At 38.7% G+C, this 16,219-nt stretch overlaps 1 protein-coding gene and 1 non-coding gene across 2 annotated transcripts; one reads left to right on the top strand and one right to left on the bottom strand.

Annotated features, from left to right (window-relative positions):
* Window positions 1-781: 781 nt before the first annotated feature.
* On the bottom strand, window positions 782-852 carry Trnag-ccc (transfer RNA glycine (anticodon CCC)). Its single transcript has one exon. It is a non-coding gene; the product is annotated as a tRNA-Gly (tRNA).
* Window positions 853-1,230: 378 nt separating this feature from the next.
* On the top strand, window positions 1,231-15,288 carry LOC139710313 (mapk-regulated corepressor-interacting protein 1-like). The gene is made up of 6 exons (XM_071622232.1): window positions 1,231-1,318; window positions 4,315-4,363; window positions 9,620-9,771; window positions 11,609-11,659; window positions 12,117-12,170; window positions 14,271-15,288. The coding sequence occupies exons 1-6, from the start codon at window positions 1,267-1,269 to the stop codon at window positions 14,339-14,341; spliced, it is 429 nt and encodes a 142-aa protein (XP_071478333.1). The 5' UTR covers window positions 1,231-1,266; the 3' UTR covers window positions 14,342-15,288.
* Window positions 15,289-16,219: the final 931 nt, after the last annotated feature.

The raw sequence follows: 16,219 nt of genomic DNA, 5'->3' as shown, positions 1-16,219 counted from the left end.
TGTAAAGTACACGACAGGTATAGTTCAAACACATTTCATTGTTTATGGGCCTTTGCACCAATTGAATTAAATAAAGATTTCTATTTAATCTTATTATCTTGATTTATTTGGCCATACTTAATACTGGTACATGATTGCAATGTAAAACAGTCGTACAGACAATGTATCGACAGTGAATACATACAGTATAGAATAAGATGTATAGGAGTGATACAAGGGCCATGGCTCAAAACAAAGTAAAAGTAAAAAAAAAAAACCAACAAATTATTCTGTATTAATACCAGGAAGCATGCGAGCCTTCATGATTATGTCACTCCCTATTACAAAAAAGATTGTACATACACATACACATATATGACATCATGGCTTAATGGAAAAGTGTGCAGCACACATTGTTCAAATCCCCTTATCTCTCTCTCCATCCCTCTCTCTCATGTCAATGTAACTTTTGATAATCTCTGACCTTCTACAATTTGAAATGAAAACAAAATAGTCAAATTTGATTACTGTAAACCTATTCCTTATTGTAAGAAATACTGTTGTTGATTTTTCTTCTCAACAGTGCCATTGACCTACACTGTTCCAGAATGCATCTCAATGTTGAATCATGGTCAGAATCTGGTAAATCTGAATGAAGTGGGACAGGTTCTTTCTTTTGCTTCTTCTTTTTTTTTTTCCTAAAAGGGGGGGGGGGGGAGGTAGAAGTAAAAGGTTAATGTGTCAAACTCTTTTGTGATTAAACGCGTAGGTTGGATACTCGTATCAGGGAGCAAAAGCAAGGTGCACTGCCCGGGAATCGAACCCGGGTCGCAAGAATGGGAATCTTGCATGATACCACTACACCAGCAGTGCTTATGATCGGTGTTGTTGAACTTAATGTTTATAAGGCCACTTACTAAATACATATCGATTATTTCGGGTGTAATCGATTATATTTTCTTTCCCCAGTTGATTAGACTTATTTTAGCAGGTAGAATATTTAAAGAATGTTAACATCTTATGAATATCTTTTTACAGCTAAAAATAAGAAAATAAATACAAATAGGAAATTACACAATAATTGATAATATACAACTGTATGTGATTTTATTCAGGGAATTCAATTCACATTTTTATATAAATGTTGTCAAAATGTCTTATTAGAGACTAACCTGCACGGATTCCGTTCAGTTCATCGTCTAAATGATCGATTCTCTTGCAGTGTATGTATTTTCGTAATCCATGCTCTTGAGAAGAGAATGTGGTCGGCCTGGGGTCCTCACAACAATGTATAAATTGGCTCAAGGACCCAGTAAATTCAACGTTCAGAAGAGGCGAGGTATGTATTTTATCTTGTACGTGACCTAGATAATTTAGTCATTTTGTTTCCAATGCACACAGTAAAATTTTACGAAGTTCTCACCGATTTAGAAGTGGAGAAGAATTGCGTCATTTGACCAGCACTCGGCAGCAGTTGTCATCACGCAGTGCGCACTTGCTACCGTCTGCTGAAATTTAGTTACGCAGGAGATGAGGCGTGTTATGATTCCTGGCTCTGCTACTGGGCTGCTCTACGCTGGCTGGTGGTGGTGCCGCCGCAATCCCTGCCATTTAATACTGAGTATACAGTTCCCGCATGCAGGGCAGGCCATGCCGGTAGTTTGTGAAATGGCAGTGACTGAGCTTGAGTGAGCATGAAGGTGGTGTGGTTAATTATTCACATAAGACAGTAACGTTAGAGGAGAATTGGAACGCATTAAAGGAAGCTATTCATACTATTAGTTCTTAGCAGTGTTGATTCAAATGTCCCTTCAAGGTGTAAGACTCTTAAGAGTATACTTGGGTGACCCGCACCTCATCATAGTTAATGTTTGCCCATATTTGAATCACATTTCGCCACTGAAATTCTTTGAAATCCAACTCACATACAGGAAAAATGCTGAAAATTCCAATGGAATCACAAGTTCACTGATCAATATTGAAAATTTGCAGCTATCATCGTCGAACGCGAACGATGGGAAAAAGTTGCGCGCTAAGGAAGGGGCCCGCAACTCGTCACCCGCTCTCCCATAGACTTGGCACGTAAAAGACGTGTGCGGGTGACAGTGATGTTCCCATAGACATACACGTAAAAGATGCCTGCGGGTGACTTCTAACACGTATTCCTATAGCCCTATGAAAATTTCAGATTTTCGCGAAAAACTGTTCGGTTTTCACCACAATTTGCTTGGTTGTGGTAGCCCTGCCTACATGTAGTTTCAAGCGTACAGAACACAGTCCCGGGCATACATTTTTGTTTAGTGCGCTCAAAACAATTTTAAGTGGGGTGACGGTATTCGGGCCCCTGACGAGGTGCGGGCACCTCACTATACTGTATACGCTATAATTTTCGCGTACATGAATTTTCGTGAATTACCGCTGTCACACATTTTCGCAAGTGGTTAAATTCGCGATTGGGGGACCAGAGAAAATATGAAGTGGCAAAGAAAGTGTGAATTTTCAACGTACCAGCAAATAAGAATGATACTAGTTTAGTTATACACTGCATGAAGAAAACTTTACCAAACTCTGCGAACTAGTAAGTTAGAATACAACATTTTTGAAGTGGTTAAGTCCATCGCGCTAGATTTCTGACGAGTGGTCCCCTTGCGATAATGGATTGGCTCTGTACAGTATTCGTAAGTAGACGTCAATGTGCGTAAACAAGCTTAGGCAGTATGGTCTGTTCGGTAAGTCGTGACATGGTATACTAGTACTGAAATGTTCGTATCATCAAGGCAAGGGATTCATTTTGGAAGGTAATATTTTCGCGTGTTGTTAATTTCGCGAATAGCTCCCGACTCGCGAAATTTGCGAAAATAAAACCCCCACGAAATATATAGCGTATACAGTACTCTATTTAATCTTCCTTGGATAAATGGAACCCTCAAGCGATTAATTAGAAAGAAAAATAGGGCATTTTACAGTGCCAAAACAAATGGATCTCAACGGAACTGGTGCCGTTATAGGCAGCTTCGTAAGCAAGTCCAAAAAGAACTTTGAAAAGCTGAACGATATTATGATGCTTTGTAGAACTTTCCTGACGATATGTCGCATGCAAGGCTTGACATTGCGGTGGCCCAGTGGCACGGGGCCATTAAAAGATTTATCATGCCAGGTTAGTGTTAGAACTGATCATGCCAGGCCACCAAATTTTGACAAAAGTTATAATTTTAGTGTCCTGAGCACGCAACTACAAAATTCTCATGTGTATTGTGTTTCCTTTAATTTTTGGCCGAAACCTTTATACTTCTGGCCACCAGAATTTCAGATTTAAAATTATAATGCCCTGAACAAGCCCTTACAGTATCAGTTTAGAATCAAGCTCTGCTGCAAGATAGTGCATCAAATCTAAATTTTAAGCACTCTCTGTATAAATAGACCAAAAGCCTAAAAGGTGTTTGGATTCAGTGTATCATTTACAATTTATAACAACATACTGTTCAGTTTTATTGTAGCCTCAATCAGTCCATTAATATGTGTATGTATGAATATGATGAATGTACTGTATGATGTCTTATTGAATAACTTAAACTTCACCCTCATTGTGTAATGTATTATGCAGACCCATATTAAAAGAGGGAGAGAGAGAGAGAGGGGAAAGAGACTATAAAAAGAATATGATATACATCATTGCATAGTACAGTCAACCTTGCCATGAAGTCGAATCTATTTGGACTGAAGAAATAGCTTCGACTTAAAAAAATTCGACTTATGAGGGGTTAAAATCAATAAAATATAAAGAGAAGAGGACTCGAAACGACCTTCAACTTAGGCGATTATTCGACTTAGGCGAAGTCAACTTAAGCAAGGTTGACTGTAATATTATTCAAAACATGTGAATCCTGATTTACCATGTGCTGATACACGGAATGCACTGTAGCAACTCTTTGTAGCCATGTTTCTCCATTATATGATTGCTTGGCAAGTCAAGTTTAACCATGTTTGCTATATCATCCTACTCTCCCTTTTGAGCTTTACAACAGTGTTTTAATATCATGAGTTAGTTTTTTTAGTGTGCGGGGGGGGGGGGGGGGGGGGGGGAGGGAGGGAGGGATGAGGGGAGTCATGGCTGTTATTTGAAATACATTTTTTTTTAAACAAAAGAAAGTGAATTCTGCAATCTGATCAGATTACTGTAGTCCTTACATTTTACAGTGTAGGTATGTACATTGTAGATTTGTATAGACCTACATGTACAGTGTAGGTCCTTGAAACATTTACCTGGCAATGGAAAGACCAATTGAATCATGTTTTCTGGACACTGAGGACTTTCTCATTTCCTTTTCTCTGCAGGATTGCAACAACCTTTCGATGACGGAGAGATTGACCGTAGCATGATCAAGTAAGTGTACTGTTTGTGTATGAGTCCAGTGTTGATCACTCTTGCCTCATGTAATGTGAAATTGAGTTTCAAATGTGAAATGAAGTTTCAGTTGTGCAGGAAGAAGTACTATTGTAATTGTACGTACTGTACAACTGTAGGTATCACATGAACTTGAAGTCAGTGTTGATGAGGTACATAGTTAATCATAAGGCAAATAAATCTTGAAAGAGTGATCCTGCCTGATACATTTTTCATCTGGTAATGGCACTATTTTTGCTTTGTGCATACGTGTACTTTTGTACATACACACACTGTACCTTGTACACTATTGTATGTGGTAACTGATTGTGGCAGGTGTGTGTAGCAGTATTGAATGTGTAGACATTGCTTGTATGCATTGCTTACATTTCTATGTGCACAAGGAACTTTGCAATTTCAAAGAAGAAATATGGTACTTCATACTGTGTACGTGGGACAAAATTTTGATAGATCTTGACATTCAGTGTTCTTTATCCTGTTGACAAGTCATACACTGCAGTGATCTCCTACTTTGACTCCAACATTGCCCTCTTAAATTGAACATTTATGGGAAACTTCAGAAAAAAAGAAGGGAGGGGAATGGGGCTAGATAAAAAGCTCTGTAAGGCAGTCAAGACAATGTTCTTTGCTAATACAGTTTAAGCATGAATACGGTATTTCACCTATTCTTTTCATTCTATGTAAATCTCACATTTTTTGCAAAGTCTGCATAATGTAAATCATGCAATAGTGTACTAAGTTTGCATCATTTACTGAGCAGCCATGTGTGTACAGAAAAGGAGCCAAAGTATTATTTACAATAGTCGGCAATGAATTTAATGTAATTCTCTCCTTGATTTACAGTGTACACCTTTATGCTTTACAATATCTTGATACATACCATAGTACACCTTGCAGTACATGTACAATGTATTGGTTCACTTGTACTACATGTATAGTGCCTATAAATGCAAAGTAGCCACTATGATGGATTTATGGAGGGTGGGTTTTTTTTTTTGCCATTCCCACTGTTCCTTGCATTTGTCCACATGCACCACGCATGACCTGTTCTAAATGGGGCTGAAAGGATGCATCCAGCATCATACAGTTCTCTAGCGAAGATAAGAACTTGCACAAGTATCTTCAAGAGGCTTTAAAGAGAGAGAAAGAAAATTTTTGTGGTAGATCATAATTGACCACATCCTTATTAAGTTTGCTTCCTGTGGTATGTCCTATTCCTAAAAGTGCAAACGCTATCCCTTTGGTCCTCCCATGTGTCATGGTCTAGCTTTATGTGTTGGGGAAAGTACTGTGGTATTGTTTCTATGTTCAGTATTTGTGTGTGTGTGTGTGTGTGTGTGTGTGTACGTATGCATAATTGTGTTTAATAATTTGTGGCAGGTCCCAAGGAGTACCATGCTGTACATGTGCCTTGGAGGGAGTTACATTGTATATAAGCAGTAGAGCTCATGTGGCATGGTGTGCATGGATAGGTTATGGGATGGGATCTGAAAGTGCACTGTAGATTCAGAATGTTTTAAGGTGCACATATACCCAGAAACTCCAACTCTCCCGTTTTCGATGGGAGATCTCCCGCCGAAAGCCCATTTTTGCAAAATATCCCGTTCTCCCGCTTGAGATTTAATTTCTCCCGCCCTGGCTCTGTGTCTCCCGATGGAAAGAATTTCTTACTTATTGCTATCGTATGTTGAAAAAAATAAGCCTTAGATAGCACCAGAGAGCATCTAGTACCCTAGGAACTTCGCACTTTGCACACATCAACTTGGAGTCTCCTGTTTGCTAGGGGTTTCAGGCGGAAGAATCTCCAGATCAGAAGGTGCTTTGAGTTGGAGTCTCTGTATTCCATGTATTGGTCTTTGTGTGCCGGTATGTATAGCACAGCTATATACATCTGTAACAATTTGATCTTCGCAGTGCATTGGGACATACATTGTAGTCCTACTCCGTGAGAGCATGAAAAGAAACTGACTTTTTCTATTGATAGGTCAAACTTTGATCTTGATAGTTGAATTATTAATTAGCAGCGGTCCCTCTTAAAATGAGTGCAGTTGTAACTGGAGAATATGTTGTGAAAGTACAGAATGTTGAAGAAAGGCAAGCCTTCGTACATCTTGTGTTGATGCACAGTGCAAATTGATGTGAAATTACCCCAGTGTACTCTGCATTTTCCCATTAATACTGTTTGGATGCACTGGGGGTACCTTCACGTTATGGTGCCGTAAGAGGTCACATGATAAGGTCAAAAGTCATTTGAGGTCATACGTTAAAGTTTACTTGCAAGACTCTCTTATCACACGCAACTCAGCACATGTTGCTACAATGGCAATCAAACTTGGGTGATGGTAGATGTCTCTTGGGAAGTTGAAGGTAACCACAAGGTCAAAGGTCACAGACAGGGGTCAACAAACTTTTAGGGCCCAATGTTAAGTTTTTAGGGCGCATTTCGTTTATGGCTCATTACTTTTGATCCCTTTGTCCGTTTGTGACCAAACTTAGATGGAAGATGTCCCTTGGGGAGGTGAAGGTCGTCACAAGGTCAAAGGTCACAGACAGGGGTCAACAAACTTTTAGGGCCCAATGTTATGTTTTTAGGGCACGCTTTGATTGTGGCTCATAACTTTTGATCCCTATATTCCTTTTTACACTTGTGTTTCTTAACCCCGGACTTTCTCTGACCCAGGACTATCGTTAGTCCCGTACCAATTTTTTCAGCTTTTTACACTGGCCAATTAGTCCCGTACTATCTCTTGTCCGGGACTAAGGAGAAAACTGACCTTTTTACACTCGTATTTCTTAGCCCTGGACTTTCCAAACCACAAGAATATTCATGATTACGCTGTGTACTGTACACGTACACGCACGCACCGGCAGCACTTGATTACCTCGTTTCTGATTGGTCAGTGAGGGTCGGACTTCGTCTCCGTCGCTTAGCCCAGGATTATTTTTTCGTTCTGTTTACACTCACTTGCTTGGCACCGCAATTGCGGTGCTAACCCTGCTATTTTGCAAGGCCAGATAGTACCGGACTATCGGTGGGGCTAGCCCACTTTGGCAAAAACGAGTGTAAACAAAGTGGGCTAAGGATAGTCCCGTACCAACGGTGGGGCTAAGGCCCCCCCCCCCCCCTTAGCCCCACCGTTGGTACGGGACTAAGCAAAAATTTACAAGTGTAAAAAGCCCTTTTGTCCGTTTGTGACCACACTTGGACAATAGATGTCCCTTAGGGAGTTAAAGGTCATCACAAGGTCAAAGGTCACAGAAAGGGGTCAACAAATTTTTAGGGCCCAATGTTAAGTTTTTATGGTGCGTTTCGATTATGGCTCATTACTTTTGATCCCTTTGTCCGTTTGTGACCAAACTTGGATGGTAAATGTCCCTTGGGGTATTGAAGGTCACCACAAGGTCAAAGGTCATAAGCAGGTCAATTAACTTCTGGGAGTTATAAAAAATATTAATTCCTTGTACGCGAATGGGCGAGACACAATTTGGCACTTGCCTTGTCTTAGTTCTGAACATGGACAAGTTGATTTTTTTTTGAGGGGGAGAGCTTTATATTTTCATTCTTCGTAAACATGAAAATGAAACAAAGTATGGGTACTAGGATGACAATGAGAAAATCTAGAGTAAACCTGTGTTAGAGTAGTACATGTACATTGTGATATCCCATAAATGCCATAGAATTCTTCTCTTACGTGTACACAGTTTTGACTAGTACCATTTTAACACTTTCAAAATGTTTTAAAAATGTTTTTTTTTTTTTCTGCGTCTCTCTCAGGGATTTGGGATTTTGTTCGATTATTCACATGGACACATAGGATCCTTCAGTATTCATGCACTGTATATCGTCGCTGGGGCGACAAGACCTCGTACAAGTATCTACAAACTGTCAAATGTTCAGGAGAGCCAAAAAACATGGCGGCCAAAGCACTATACCGAATGGGATAGCCTTTCCTTTGACATGCTTTGGTGGCTTCATTTTTGGAGTAAGACAATTGGGATTTGGACAGGACATCATTTAACTCATTATTTGACCATTAATCCAAAAAAAGTCATTTTCACCAATATTGCAGATACAAGGTCTTGTCACCCCAGCGACGATATGACTTTCAGCAAGTTCATTAATTTAGGCCCCCTAACTTGGTTTGATCTTGAAGCAATTCTTGTCTACATCTGTACATGTACAGTTGAACCTCTCGTATTCGGACAAGTCGGGACCGGGGCTCATCCGGATAAGGGATTTGGCCGGATACGGGAGACTCAATGCTTATACATGTACATAACATACAAATGTACTGATGTAGCCCATTGTAGTACCACATGATACTGCAACCTTTTCATTGTTACATTTGGGGATGTTTAGGGATGTTGAAATGTCTGAAGGTAAGCAGTTTGGAAGGAAATTTGATGTAATGTATGTTAATCATGTTGGAAGTAATATGTAATTCATGTGTGTTTGGGTAGGAGTTGTCAAGGAGATGGGAATCCCCCTTTCCTCCCGTAATTATTTTAAAAAAAATCACGGCGAGATTGCGTCCGTATAATAGAGAGATCCGGATAAAGGGAGGCCGGATAACAGAGGTTCAACTGTACATTGTTATTCAACTTTTTCTCAAGAAAGTTCAGAAGGCATGATCTGTTAAATGAGTTTTGTCAGAACATGTTTTACATTTGAATAACCCACAAGGCTTTGATGCCTTGTGTAACTGTTCAGTTGATTGAGGTGGATAGAAATGTAGACTCCCGTTGTAACAAAGTCATCTGGACTGACACTTTTCTCTCATTATATCAAAATTTCGTTATAGCCAAAACAAATAACAATTACGCGCGATAAAAATACATAGTAGAGCCGATAATATTGCAGCCTGAATTTTTATTTCGTTGTAACCGGACGGTCGTTATAACAGTGTTCATTATAACGGGAGTGCACTATTATCAAGGAGTCAAGATTGCAGATTAACCATACAGTATGTTACAGTGTATGTCATCATAGATATGCTCAGTTATTGTTGACTGTTGACCCTTATTTAAATCAGTCTGCAAGGTGCTACAAGCACATTTACCTGTTAGGTGCTGTAGTGCTGCTAAAGGTGAACATTTGTCCTTTAAACATGTGGACAAAATTTCTGTAGGCAAGTAGAAAAAAACCCCCAAATTATTCTATCTTTAGTCCTGCCCTCCAATATGCAATTTGTTTCTTATTTCTAATAGCATTTTTTCCTCTTTTTAAATGATCAGCCCACAGACTTCACCCAGACCATCATTCAGCAGTGCTGTTATATCAGGGAGGAGGAGGGACCATCATTCATCAAGGGCACATTCAGATCCAGGTCTATCTGTGGACCACTATGGTCGGGACCACTATGAGCTAGTCAAGATGTTGAATGAGCGTGAGTCAGTTAATTTGTATTATAGTCTTTATACTGGCTAGGCTGCTATCCACAGCCTATGTACCAATATGCCCATGGCAAATAAGGTGTATGTATAAAGACGTTTGCTCAGCTGGTTTTCATGTATTTTTCTGTTATTTATTAATTTTGCAGGGATGTGAGAGCTGTCTGTGATAAGGCAAATTCGACTAGTTATTGTATTGTACTGCTGCACATTAGTATGAGGGAGACCCTGACAAAAAGAAATCCAACTTTCACCTGTATCAGCTGACAAGGCTTGACAGAGGACATTGTAGTATCTAATCTAAATTCTGAGTGCATGAAATGCTGAGCATGTGGCCTATGAAAGAGAGACAAAAATGTCTTGTTCATTATTCTCCTTTTTCTCCTCCTTGTCTTCCTCGTCCTCCTCCTGTCCTCCTCGTCCTCCTCCTCCTTCTTCTTCTTTTCTTTCTCTTCTTACACTTGCAAAATTTAGCATTGGAGAAAAAAAACCTTGTACAGAGCTCTATTACCTTGCTGGTGCCTGTCAAGTACCCAGTATGACTGTTCTGTGTTCTTTGTCAATGTAGTGACATGATCATCCATACAAACAGTTCATCAAAAAAAGAAGAAGATGAAAAATAAATGTTAATTACATTGAACTGAGTGTTTCTTGTGCACAGTGCAACTAAGTGTTGATGCTCAATCTGTGTATTCCACTAATGGAGAAATAAAATTCATCTGCCACATGTTCCTCTATTCTCTTCTTTCATTTGATGCACAACTCATTGTTCAAAATTCGTGCGTGACTGAGTTAGAACAATAGACAGTAGTGCTACTAAATTTTCATTTGCACGAGCAAATGTCGACTTTGAATGAGTTTTTCAGACTTTTTCAGCAATCTTTTGCAAAAGATAAAATCATAGCCTTAATATCCATTCTTTTTCCTTTCATATGATATCCCATGCGTCAAAAATGATCGACGCCTGCTCGAGAAAACTGAATTTGAAAATATGCTTCCATTTTACCCAGATGGATAGATAGTAAATAAGGAGCCAGTTAGCTTTCCCGACATGCCCAACTTGGCAGATAACAATGGCTTTCATGCTTCAATGAATTTACACAAACATGAATGGAGGGGGTAAAAGAGATTGTTACTGACGGTTCGGTTGTGAATAGGGTCTTAAATTAGCACATGATCATGAGCTTGCCTGACCATGCAGCTAACTACAGAGCAAAGGGTGTTCATCAGAAGAATGTTTGGGAAGGTGGGGTGGGAGAAACGGACCGAAAAAAAACCTTCTGAGCCCCCCCCCCCCCCCCCCCCCCCGTAAAAAAGATGACTTTCTGCCCTGCACTTGTACCTTTAAATGTTAGAAGTTCAGTGATAAATAAAGTGATGTACCCTCTCTTTCTACTTCACCCCCCCCCCCTTCAAAAACTTCAAAACCCTGTCAGTGATGAAGGACTAACCACGCGTGAGGGAAATGTAGAGAGGAATGAAAACAGCGAAATCAGTTTGAGGTACAAAATCATCAAAATGTGTATCATTGCTGTAATGTTGATTTCCCATAGCCATTGGACTGCGTGCAGCCTGAGCATACTCACGATATTAGTCTTCAAAAATTTTGGTTATGTCTCATAGCTTATTCTAAATAAATGACATCAAAGGGCTTTCCATCTCATACAGCATTCTCTGTAAATACCCTCCCCCCCCCCCCCCCCCCCCCGAACAACATTCACTGTAGCACTGCGGTTGTTAGGAAATCACACAACTATACTGAAATTCATGCATGCTTGTTTTCATAGGCAATAGTATTGATTTGTGACTTCTTTCTTTGTGTCACTTTTCCAGAATGGGAAGTTACACAAAAGGAGTTACACGACTTCAGACAAGGCAGAAAAGGTTGGTTTCACTTTTTGTAACTCGACTCGTTTACATGTTAAATATTGCATTCAAAATAAATGAATCATTTCATTGTAAAAATTATTTTCTGTCATTAATGTGGTTTGGGATTTTGAGTGGTTAGGGTGAGATTTCAAGACAAACTACTGAATAGCCAAAAATGGTGTAAAAAAGAGAAAGAATGGACCAGTGTGTAAATGACACCGGTGGGATATCTACACCATTTATACGCAATAACAACAACAGAACTCACATTTGCAAGCCTCTTGTACATGTATACATAATTTATAAACTTATCAAAATACAACCTGTATTGATATTATTGCAGTATTGTGATTATGCATACACATGTATACATCAGTTACAATCTTTTTTATTTTTTTGCCAGACTCTTTTTTGCAGTTTTTATTGGTCAGCTATGTATTCTCACATTTCTGTTTGTTTTCACCTTTTTCAGGGGCTATATGTGTTGAAGAATTCGTTGACAAGGAAGAGAATCCCTCTCTTAGACGTAAGTTTAAGTATAAAGCTTGAAGTTGCATATAGCATGTAAAGTGTAACTCTTGTAGAGCAGGTAGGAAAATGCAAAGATACAGCATGTATACAAATTGTATGTTTTTAAAGGGTGTTTACAGTTCTGTTTGAGGTGAGGATTTAGCTTTTAACGTTTTGCGAGATATTCAGAAACCACTCTATTTGATGTCAAAGAGCATGCAATTCTAAGGGGTTTCAAAAGTTTATTTGATGAAAATTGGTTTTGAAATGGCTGAGATATCCAAAAACAATGTGAAACAAAGAGATCCTTATAAAAGGCGTGGCCTGTCGCCTCTTATTATTATCACATTTTTGGATATCTCAGCCATTTGAAAATCAATTTTCATCAAATAAACATTGAATCCTTCTTAAAATTACATGCTCTTTCATATTTCATGAGAGGTTTCTTATTATCTCACTTAGGAATGTTCAAAACGTGAATCCCCACCTCAACCAGTACTGCACAGTCCCTTTAACACAAACTGTTGATTTTGCTTCCTGCTGTAAGGGTATCTGTGAGTTTGGCATGAAGGATCAAATTTAGATTTTTCCCCTTTTTCAGTCATGAGGACAATATGTGTATTGATACTCCTTCATCCATATAGGCCAATAATTCATGTGATTTCTGGCACTTTGTTGTAGTTAGTTTTATTGTTGAAACCCACTCTCCCATGCTGTCTGTCCTTTTATATAGCTCCTGTGACCACCTGTGGTTATGAAAGGTAGTGTCTTATGAAAGCTCTCCTTGCCACAATGAAAGTGGTTTAAAAGCCTGTAGTGGTTTTTACTTCATTCATAGCACTGGCTTTTAATAGGAAGGGGGTACTCTTGGGCTCTTTGTGCTTTGGTTCTTTATTCAGCCGTCTATCCATTCATCCATTCGCCCATCCATCCATCCATGTACATTTGTAGACTTCTATCCCAATCAAGAGAAGTGAACTGGGCTTTTATCAAAATCTGTACGAGAGTGAAAAGTGAGAAAGTTCAGAATTGAGTACTTTTTAGCTCAACTGTGCAGACATACCATAGCTATTGTCAAATTCAGATTCATTCATCTTTATGAAATAGATCTGTAGATATTTCATCAGACATGGTACATGTTCACAGTTTGAAATGGCAATCCAGCCCTTCGATTTTGATAGACATAAATTCTTTGAATGCTAAAGGTTAGCAGTTACTGTCTGAAACATACACTGTAACCCTGTTGCATGCATAACTGCAAGAAGTATTTGGCTTAATTTACTAAGCTGTACACTCTGATGTATTACGACAGAACAACTTTCGAATTAAATTTGGAGCACACCATGTGAAAATTTGAGGTTAAAGCTCAAGCCACAATTGTGCAACTCATCTGTTTTCTCATGAGCCCTCAAAGTACATGTTGGGTTAAATGTGATCAAAGTTGTTGTGCATTAGCGCACAGTGTACACAATGCAACATATTGTGGGCAAATTAATAAATGAGAGGTGTGTGGCATACATCTTTAAAGTACCAGAATTCAAATACTATGTGACATGTGAAAAAACAGTGTATTCACCAGTCGCTAGCCATAATAGGTCTTCTTGATACAAATTCTACACTTGTCCATTTTGTTGGATGCCAAGAGTAAAGATGAATTTTAAAGTGGGACCTTAGTGTGATGTCAAATGTGAAAAAAAAAAATACAATTAATTGGGGAATGGCTTATTCTATTTATCTATGCTTCTAAATCATTATCTTAATTCCTTTTTAATGTCACAGCAACATACAAAATGTACATGTAGCACCTGTGATTAAGCAAGCAGCACATAGTCCAACTGAGAATGAGCTCTACAAGAGCTAAAATTCACTGCATTTTATTAGGAAGTAACACAATGTCCTTTAGGGGCAGTTGTTTGTTCATTAATGGAATCTTTTATAGCTGTATGTTGCAGAGTAGTAGTGGAGATACTAAGTGACAAATAGATTTGATAATTGCTGAGGTTATGTGACGATTGATAACAAAAGTCTTGTTGATTATTCAATTAAATGCAGTGAGTACATTTATAATTTTGACTGTGTGTTTTTTCTATGTCTCCCAATATTTCTGCATCAATAGATTTCAAGCCATTTGACTGGGACAGCCTGTGCATAACTCGCATGATGCCAATCAACGACAGAGAGACGTAACCTCAGTCCTGGGAGTGCACCATGCTCCATTGAACTGCCAGGATGTCAGTCCTAGAGAACTGGAGACTCGACTCCGTCTGGGCCATAAAAATGAAATAACTTGACATAATATGTTAATGTGTAATATATACTGCTGTCCTTCTTTGGTCTAGCCTTGTGGGAGCTGACATTGGAATCCAGTGTCTGGCCGTGCATAGTGGGGCATTTTGGAGTACTTTTAACTAGTATTACAGAGAGCATAATTATACAGTGCACTCCCGTTATAACGAACATGGTTATAATGAAATTCCTGTTACAATGAAATCAAAATTGTCACCTATATATCTTTATATACTATGCTGTTCAATTATTATGAAATTTGGTTGTAAAGAAAGAAAACCGCCAAACTTTGTTGTAACGGGAGTGCAGTGAATGTTGAAGAATTGTCACAAACTATGCACCATTAACTAAAACAGAATGATAAATATGAGATTAAAAAATTACATTAAAAAAAGAAAACTGAAAGAGAAAAAAAAAACCCAAAAGTGTTCTTTTAAGACGAATAAATAATGACCGTACAAAGAGAAATGAATAAAGAACATTCATTTCACTTCTTTACCAGTTTGCTTATGGTAAGGAATTGAAATGGATGAGTAGTCCAAGGGATGTAGTTGGTTGTTTTTAGGCAGAAGTTGGACAGTGTATGAGTATCAATGCAGACAGACAAAATTTGATTTTCTGCAACCAGTCCTCCACTGTTATTGTGTTGCATCCAGCCTTCATTTTCAAACCTTTCCACTGTGTGATCTTGTTGGTGCTATCACTACTTGATAGATTGATGGTTGCAAACTTACCAAAAATATGGGAGCCATTTGTACCATCATGAATGTTTAGCTCTCTATTTTTCTTTTCCCAGTCCAGTTATTATGTCAAGCATCATACATGAGTAACCTGAGTAGAAGCTCAGATGACCTACAGAATGATACTTGTGAAGGCATTCTGCTTGTAGACTTGTCTGTGTGAATTCACTATAGAGAAGGCCATCCTCTTGCAAGTTTTGACTGTAGCAATGATGTCTGCAGAGTAGAATGATACAAGACCAGGGGGGTGTTTCATAAAGCTGTTCGTAAAGTTACGAACAACTTACGAGCGACTGGTGATCAGTTCTTGTGCTGAACTATGGAAATTCTGATAAGTATAGCACATCACAACTGATTACCAGTGGCTCGTAAGTTGTTCGTAACTTTACGAACAGCTTTATGAAACACCCCCCTGGTATTTGTAACATGCATACACAGAAGGAAATTTATATGTAAGCAATAAGAAAAAAAAAACAACAACAAACCTTGTTTAGAATTTTCTTGCAGTTCAATGCATTTGAAATTCCGGTATCAGTATTGAAAGTACTTACCAGCTGTTCTGATGTGTTCTGTACTTACATGTTTCGGTACTGTTTAAGTTTGCTTCAGTCATGATTTGAAGTCCCAGTACTCACTCTCAGTGTGATTGCGAAGTCAGTAGTCATTTCGATATGCAAGGCCTTCATTGATGCACGACTCAGGAATTGGACAGAAATTTTTATGGCTACCATGTTTCTGCACAAATGTTGTCCTACCTGTGTATGTAAATTTACTGAAGCTTGTGTATTACCCTTCGAAAATGACTTTGGGCAAATATTATGTAGTTTGATTTTTTTTTTTGATTCTCTTTTAATTGACTGTTAAAGGCCCTGCAAACCTTTTTGAAGGAGATTCTGCAGTGAATCCAGCACACATTTAGGTAAATAACTATGATTGATTTTTTATTTGTTTTCGTCCATTCATCCTAATTTCGTGGCATCGAACATTGCACCTCAAGCAGTGAAATAATAGTAATGTTCATTATTTGTTGTCCAAGCAG

Source organism: Diadema antillarum, unplaced genomic scaffold (assembly GCF_040938485.1).
Source record: "Diadema antillarum isolate AM-2024a unplaced genomic scaffold, OU_Dant_1.0 seq00001521_RagTag, whole genome shotgun sequence".
Classification (NCBI taxonomy): domain Eukaryota; kingdom Metazoa; phylum Echinodermata; class Echinoidea; order Diadematoida; family Diadematidae; genus Diadema; species Diadema antillarum.
Note: the sequence above shows the minus strand (reverse complement) of the source record. Positions and strands in the feature narration are given on the sequence as shown.

Excerpts from the sequence above, each read along its gene's own strand:
- LOC139710313 (XM_071622232.1), top strand. The coding sequence starts at position 1,267 with ATGTATAAATTGGCTCAAGGACCCAGTAAATTCAACGTTCAGAAGAGG. Across the intron at positions 1,319-4,314 it reads CAACGTTCAGAAGAGGCGAG|GATTGCAACAACCTTTCGAT; the intron begins GTATGTATTTTA and ends TTTTCTCTGCAG. Across the intron at positions 12,171-14,270 it reads AGAGAATCCCTCTCTTAGAC|ATTTCAAGCCATTTGACTGG; the intron begins GTAAGTTTAAGT and ends CTGCATCAATAG.